At 48.9% G+C, this 7,987-nt stretch overlaps 1 protein-coding gene across 3 annotated transcripts in view; it reads left to right on the forward strand.

The window, feature by feature from the left end:
* Positions 1 to 5,200, forward strand: part of DLGAP4 (DLG associated protein 4) — a 67,545-nt gene extending 62,345 nt beyond the window's left edge. For all 3 annotated transcript variants that reach the window (XM_009637916.2, XM_009637941.2, XM_035893189.1), the window contains 4 exons: positions 141 to 550; positions 2,268 to 2,359; positions 3,948 to 4,100; positions 4,865 to 5,200. In XM_009637916.2, the coding sequence (XP_009636211.1) occupies positions 141 to 550; positions 2,268 to 2,359; positions 3,948 to 4,100; positions 4,865 to 5,080 (871 nt within the window). In that variant the 3' untranslated portion in view covers positions 5,081 to 5,200. The remainder of the gene's footprint in view (positions 1 to 140; positions 551 to 2,267; positions 2,360 to 3,947; positions 4,101 to 4,864) is intronic.
* Positions 5,201 to 7,987: the final 2,787 nt, after the last annotated feature.

The following is a 7,987-nucleotide window of genomic DNA, read 5'->3' on the forward strand; positions in this document are numbered from 1 at the left end:
GGGGGGGGGGGGGGGTGTGAGGAGGGGCAGGGTGAGGTGCCCTCAGCTGTAGGCATAATAAATAAAAGCATTTCACTGTCAGTGTGTGAGGCCAGCCAGGTTGAGTTCTGCTATTTAATGTCTGCTTCTGCTCTCTTCAGAAACAGCCACTCTCGCAGCATGTCCTCCAAACAGGACACAGACTCTGACACACAGGAGCTCAATAACTCTAGCTGTAAATCATCTGAGAGAAGCCTTGCTGAGTGCCCCCAACACAACAACTCCATTGGTGTTGATGCCGCTACCAGGCAACCAGCCAAGCCCTCACAGATTAAGAGAAACCTCTCCTATGGAGAAAACAATGACCCAGCCCTGGAGCCTTCCTCTCTCCCTCCTCCTGACCCCTGGCTTGAGACATCCTCCACGTCGCCATCAGAACCCACGCAGCCAGGAGCCTGCCGGCGGGATGGGTACTGGTTTCTGAAGCTGCTGCAGGCAGAAACAGAGCGGTTAGAAGGCTGGTGCCGCCAGATGGACCAGGAGACCAAAGAGAACAATCTCTCTGAAGAAGGTGGGTGTTGTCAGCCACTGGGCCCTGCACCAGGGCAGCCTAGCAGCTCCTCCCTGGAGAAGGAGTTGTAACTGAGTCTCAGATCGGCTTTCTGCGGTTAAATTGCTGATAGCCCACAGAGTGAGGGTAGAGCATGGAGATGACTGTGGGACAAGGAATGTTTGGGTTTGGTTTTTTTGGGAAGGGTAAGGTAGCTTCCTCTAGCAGATGGGGTAAGAAATAATACTGTGGTGCAGCATAGAAGACTTTGGGGGGATGGTGCAGCTTCTGACCATTCAAAACTGCTAAAAGCTTAAATGGATCCCTTTCAGGGAGGTGGCAGGATCTTTCTCCCTGCCTTAACCTATTGTACTCAAGCGGGCAGGGGAAAGTGTAGTTGGCGGTGGGGCAGAACAAATGTGACTTCTGAGCTTGGTCCATCTGCTGCATTGGTGGACTTGTCTTCACAGCAAAGAGGAGGTTTCTTCATACAGGAAAGCTTCACTGAATTTGTACTAAATACACCAAAACCACATGCACAGGGAACACAGGGCCACTTGATTTTATTTGGTTCGGTCCCAGCTGGGCTTGTCTCATTATTATCAAATGAGTTTGCAAAACCTGTGCTGCTTGCAGAGAAAATCGTGCCTGTGGTGCGTACAGAGGGACAGAAGTGGGTCGCTGGGCTGCAGAGGGAGGGACCTTTGTTTTGAGTCTGGTTGACTTTTTTTGATACCTGAGAAAGGTGAAATGATGGTGAGACTCAGCTATAGCTCAGGGTCGCTGCTAGGGCTCGGGGGAGCTAATCTCTAATCCTATTGCACTAAGATGCTGCCCTGGCTGCCAGGCTGGACAGACAGTGCCAGGGTGCTCCCTGCCTCGGGGAATGCCCTCATCTTGCAGGAGTGCTCTGGCAAGAAAAGACACCAAGACCGGTGTGGCATTGGGTCTGTGACCCCTAAGAGCAGTCTCCTAGTAGATTCTGTAAGCAAGAACTTGGTGGGCCCGGAGAGAGGCCAGCTTACACTTGTGCCACCAAGATCCAGCCTAGGATTCTATGGTCTATAAACATTCAGAACTGATGTAGTAGGTGCAGCAGCAGACCAGGGAGGAGAGGGGGAATGGGTTCATCCCTGTTCACGGTGCAGTTGCATGCACAGTGGGTCTCTCAGCCCTGCCTTTAGTGAAGAGCCCATACAGTGGGGGTTTTTTTTTTCCATTAATGAGCAGAGGAATGTTGCCATCCCAGAAGCTTCTTGGAAAACCCACTAAGCGCAGCATAAAGTCCTGGGTATTAAAAGCCCTCACCTGCCAGTATTTTAATCCTTCCTGGCAAATGGAGGCTGGAGACAGTTCTCCTGCCCCTTGCCACCTTCACCTCCTACAGGAGTGGAGGAGCGGGTTGTGATCTGCAGGCAGGAGCCAGCAGATCTGCTTGCTGAGATTGTGCGGTGCTGGGCTGATGGGCTGGAGGTGGTTTAAGGTAGTTCCTGCAGACTGATGTTGCGTTCTCCATTGGGCCCGCTTTTGCCCTGCTCTAGAGGAGCAATAAGAGATGGCAAAGGCAGATGTAGATTATAGTTTCAATACATCTTCTTTTCCTGAAAGCAGTTACTTCCTTGGGGGGGGTGGGGTGTCTGTGAAACTCCTTTTCTAATGAGTCAAGAGTGTTTCTTTGCTCCAGAAACACCTGAGTTCATTGCTGTGTTTAATAGTCTGTCTCTTTCTCTCCCCATAGTCTTAGGAAAAGTCCTGAGTGCAGTGGGCAGTGCACAGTTACTAATGTCGCAGAAGTTCCAGCAATTCCACGGCCTCTGTGAACAAAACTTGGTGAGTCTGGATCTATTCCTCCTGGGTTTTGGGAGGGGGATGGATCTGCTTCAACAGCACTACAGGAACACTATCAGGTATTCACAGGCTACTGTCACTGTAAAAGCAAAGCCACTGCAGCTGTAGCTTACAGCCTGACCACTGTGCCACGATGGGTGAATGCTGGTTTAGAACAGCGGCTGAGCAGTGGGAGGCTGATCGCCTCCGCCTCTCTTCTGCATAGGCAGTTCTTGGGCTGTGCTCTGCTCAGGGATGAGTGCTTGCCATTCCTTTTGCTGCTTACATGAGCACAGGGGAATTTTCTTGACCTGCTGATCAGGGTGTGCTGAATACACCAAGGCTCTGTGGGTCTGAATTGTCAATCAGCCGTACTGCCCTGTGTCCTGGAAGCTGCCCCTTTCTGCTTTAAAGGGCTTTCTGAGGTGAACCACTGAGGTTTCGCCAGATAGGGGGGGATGTTTGAAAAGCCTTAGTGCTCTCGAGACATGCTTGCTTTGCATTTAGTTTATGTGGATATTAAAGCTGTCACGACAGGATTGTCCCTCACTGGTCCCAGAAAACTGTTTGAATCAGATCTCTTCAAAAGTAATGCGAGGTTTGCCTCGCCGAGAGCTGAACAGGGCTAACGTGGGGATGGGTGGGAATCAGTATTTTGCTTTTCCCCTCAAGCTTTATCATGGGTTGGATTTTGCAAACTTCCTTAGAGGTGAATTCCCCTTTACTTGCAAAAAACACTTGGGGAAGAGGAGGCAGCGAAGCGCTGAGCATCTGCTTGCTGAGCTCTGGCTGGTCACAGCTGGGAGATAAGCAGCAACACTACTTGCTGCCAGGCTTTCAGCAGAGCTTTGTGCTGAGGTCTCCCTTGGGCGCTTTGTGCTGAGGTGCTTGGGTCTGATCCCATGCTTTCCTCAGACAGTCCAGGGCTATGATGGCAGCGCAGATGTCTTAGAACTGGGAAAATCCTGTTCTTGGGAGAAACTTAAGCTACTTAAAATTTTCCAAGCCAGCCTGAGAAATACTCATACTTTCCGATTGTTTTGTGAGGGAACGTAGCAAAGAAATCTTGCTCATGGAAGCTCTGGCTTCTTTGGATTGCTGTACACTGGCATGCAAGTTGTCCCGGTGTCAGAGCTGTGCTTTGCGTCATGTTGTGTCCATTTCCATTATTACCCAACCTGTAATCAGGATGTCTGTGTAAGAAGCAGTCTTCTAGCTCTGAACTGCGTGCTGGAGACCTTCAGCTGGAGGTTACTGCTGTGGCATTCACACTAGCTGGGGGTGCTTTGGGGAGAACGCAGCTATTGCTTTCTGCTACAGAGGGTGTCTTTTGGGGGATTCTTCTTCAGGCCCGTAGAAGAGAAATACAGGCAGGATCTCCGCTTCCTGATCTGTGCAGAAATAGTTTTGACTGTAAATGATGGCATTGTGTCTTTGCGTGTTTAGGGCTGGTGTCTCCTGTGGGTTCTTGGTGTCTCAGTCGCCAGGCAGGTGGCCTTACAAGGGGTGAATATGTAAGCTGTGCAGGCTGCTCCGCTCATCAGGAGGGTATATTTTTTCTGAAAGGGTTTTTTTATGCTTTCCCTTCCAGAACCCTAATGCCAATCCCAGACCCACAGCCCAGGACCTAGCTGGGTTTTGGGATCTCCTGCAGTTGTCCATTGAAGACATCAGCATGAAGTTTGATGAGCTGTACCATCTGAAAGCTAATAGCTGGCAATTGACAGAGACACCAGAGAGAAAGGTGAGTGTGGGGCAGTTGAGAGCAGCCAGAGCACCTCGTGGACATTTGGGGTATCTGAGGCCTATTTCTGTTTGCAGACAGAAGATCTCTAGGGCTTTTACCATACTGCACGTGTGCAGTGTAATCTCACAGCCTTGCAGTGCACTGGGACTGTTCCTCTTGAGTAACGGTGGAAGCAATTTAGTACAAGGGGAAAAAGTGTTAGCGATGGAGGGAGAGCAGAGCGATGAGTGGTGTACGCTTAAAGCGGTGATGCAGAGGCCTCTAGTGTTCCAAGCGCTGTACGAATAGGTTTTAACTATTCTTGGTGTCTGAGCAGTATAAAAACCACCTACTGGAACCCCTTGAAAATGTGGCAGAGGCTGTGTCCCTGGGCCAGGCTTCCTGACTAGACATGAGGGTAGGAAGCAGGACTATGGCTCTGGGCCTATCTGGGTGGCATATTAACATTTCACAGTTCCAGATCAAGTTCAGTCTTCATGCTGTCTGTGCTGTGACCTATACCTGGGCCAGACATAGTCTGAAAACTCTAGCCTGCTTCACAGAAAGCCTCTGTACAACGAAATGCAAAATGGCATGTTTCTAGAAACTGGGGAAGCTGACTTTGAGCGTCTTGCTTGAGCTGCTCCTGCTTCTTTTACCTGACAGTCAAGTCTCATTGCTTCATGCCTCATGCCATGAGTGTCCCCACCATATCAGAGAGCAAGCTTCTGTATGTGCATTTTTATTTTATGTTTGGGTTTTTCCTTACTGTCTCCCTAAAGGAAGAGAAGAAACCACCCCCTCCAGTGCCAAAGAAGCCAGCCAAGTCCAAATCCCAACTGAACCGGGACAAAGCCTCTGATTCAGACAAGCAGCGCCAGGAAGCTCGCAAGCGTCTCATGGCAGCCAAGCGGGCAGCCTCTGTCCGGCAGAACTCAGCCACGGAGAGCGCAGATAGCATTGAGATCTACGTACCTGAGGCACAGACCCGCCTTTGAGCAAAGGGGCAGAGGAAGGAACCGTGTGGTTTTTATAAGTCATTAAAAAGGAAAAAAAAAAGGTTCTCTCTAAACTAGTGTGATTTATTCAGTCTAGAGACAATGAGCCATCCTTGAAAAGGGCTCCTGAGTTGGCTTTTTTCTCTCAGCTTTAAGTAATGAAGATTTTAAAAAAAAAAAAAAAATTACCCCTTGTTTTCTCACTGGCTGTGGTGTTGCTGAATGGACTGAACAGACTCCTGGAAACTCCAGCCCCTCAACTTGGAACTTCAGTCTTTTTACTTGTTCTATCTAATGAGAATTATTAGCTTGTTTACAAGAAGAGGACAAGAAAACATGAAGCCTTGAGCACTTGCCATGCTGTGTTCTTCCTCCTCCTCAGTTCTGTTCTTCCTTCTCATCCTTTATTTTTTTCCTCTTCCTGCTCCCTTTATATCCCACCTTTTGCATGGCTTTGTTTACCGTGTTAAAATAACCTCTCTTCCACAGAGCTCCTGAAGAGAACATCCATTCAGCGTGTACTACTGTTGCACTCTGCTAGCAAGCAGCCTTTCTTGGTTTTTTTTTTTTCCTTTTGATGGGGATATTGGGGGGTGGGGGGGAGGATGGGTGGGCAGGGACAGGGCTGTGGGTTTGTATTCCTGTTTTATTGAAGTGAGAGGATGACCGGGTCTGTGGAATGTAATGCAGAGTTGTTAAAATGCAGTCCAGAAGTGAATGTGCAATAAGCTGGCAAAGGGGGATGGCACAGTGCTTGGCTGGCTGATCCTGAGAGCACAGTGCCCTACTCCAGGCCCAGGAGGGGAGCTGAAGGACCACAGAGCAACTATGGGCACAATCCACACATGCTTCACTTTGATTTTTCTCCTCTTCCCTTTACGAAATCATTATCCTTGAATTGCTTGTTGAGAAAGAAGCTGCTACACTGGGGGACCTGTTTCAAAGTGGGCTGGGGAAGGGGAGGGCCGAGGCAAGTGTAACGGCATTTCAGGGTGGGAGGACTGGGTTTTGTACAAAGAGGAAGGCACAGGTAGCTGGTGGTAGGCTGCCTGCCTGCCTGTATGTATGTGTACATATGCACATATACACTTAGTAGTACCTGTACATTTAATTCATACACACGTATACATGCCCATACGCACAGTGCAGATGCTATACTAAAAGCACCTTGGTGAGAATGGGCATATGTATAGCATATATTTTTACATGTACTATATCTAGATGTGTGTAAAAGTGTGTGTAAAAATATATACCCTGTGTGGAATCAGATGACTATTTTTTCCTTATCTCCCTGCTCTCTGGGTAGAGGAAGGATTGCTAAATATTTTTTAGCCCATTTTCCTCTTTGTAGGTCTCCTTTTCAGTCTGGCTTCTTAAAGCCAGGACTTGCCACCACTGAATTCTTTGCCACCCCCTCAAAATAAGCATTTGGCCCCATCCTGAGTGATCTTGCTGGGGATTTTTTTTTTTCCTTCACTTGCTTGAATGAGTTAGGAAATTGTGTGTTACTTTCAGGGGGGTGGGGGTAGAAGCCCAAAAGTTTCAGCGAGGGTGTTGGTGATCCAGAAGGCAAAAAAATAAATAAAAGTGAAATCCTGAATGATGTCTGAGTGACCATTGTATGCTGTCCAGTGTTGTTCATGCATAGGTGCTCTTAGACATTTTGGCCCATCTACCACAGACTCAAAGGTGGATTTAGATTCCTGTCAGCACTTGGCCATCATGTAACTCAAATTCAATATTGTGGGTAGAAGCACTGACTTGTTGGGTTGCGTGTCAGCTGTTGGGGGAGGACTGTAAAGATGCAGTTTTAGAGATCTCTAGCATTGAAATTGGGAACACCAGGGAAAGGTGTTTTGGTTGGGGGGCTTGAAGTTTGTTTGGGTGGGTTTTTTTTAAAATTTACTCTTCTGAAAGTGGCTGAGGCTGCTGCTGGGGAGCTGGCCTGGAGAGCTGCCCTTCCTGGGCTGGCAGGCTGTGGGCAGCAGCCCCTTGCTGAGTTGTCAGATGATCTTCAACCCCCTGTGCTGAGATGCCTCTTTGTCCTCAGTTGTGCAGGGCCCTTGGGCTGTGCTTTGTGGGCTGCAGCCAGGACAGATGAAGCGGGGTGTTGATGCCAGCCATTTTGTGTGTGCGGGTCTCTGGGGTGAGGCCAGTAGCAGAGGCGAGTGTGTGTGCCTGCCCCACTCTCATTTTGTTTCTCTGCCACCTCAGAGGAGGAGAACTTAGAGCAGCAAGGAGAGCTGGCTGACTCACCACAACAGAAAAAAATAAGAAATAAACAAATGCAGTCTGCATTTCTAGCTGCCTGCAGTCTGTCTACCTCGTTATTCTCAGCAGGGGCACCCGTGACTGGTTTGCACTGGGCTGCGTCCTGGCAGGTGGGGCGAAGCTGGAAGCTGCTCGGTGGCACAGGGCTGACCCTCAACCCTGGTGGCCCTGCAAGATGGCTGATGGGGTGGAGCTGGTGAAGCGCTGCCCCCTCCTGCCACCTCATAGGTCACTTGCCTGGGAAGTTGTGCCCCCTGCCAGTGATGTAGTCTGTGGGGATTGGCTGGCAGGACCCCCACCCCCCCGTGGTTTACCTGGAAGTGCCTGGGATGGGCGGGCCCTTCCCCACCTTTTACCTATTTTATACCTGTGGGTTTATGGCGATAAGTATTTAGCCTCTACAGCTTTATAAATACACATCTATATAAATATATATGCGTGTATACAAATATAGAAGTACATATCTGAAAAATATGTATTTATACATATTTATACACTCCTTTAAATATATAATCCCATATATACATGCATTGACTATAAATGTATGTATTTTTATACCTGAGCGCCTCTGGGTCCAAAGGAAGGGGGCAGCCAATCATAGGGCTGCCTGAGAACACATGGATATGACTGGTGTCA

Source organism: Egretta garzetta, unplaced genomic scaffold (assembly GCF_000687185.1).
Source record: "Egretta garzetta isolate BGI_Z169 unplaced genomic scaffold, ASM68718v1 scaffold440, whole genome shotgun sequence".
NCBI classification, from domain to species: domain Eukaryota; kingdom Metazoa; phylum Chordata; class Aves; order Pelecaniformes; family Ardeidae; genus Egretta; species Egretta garzetta.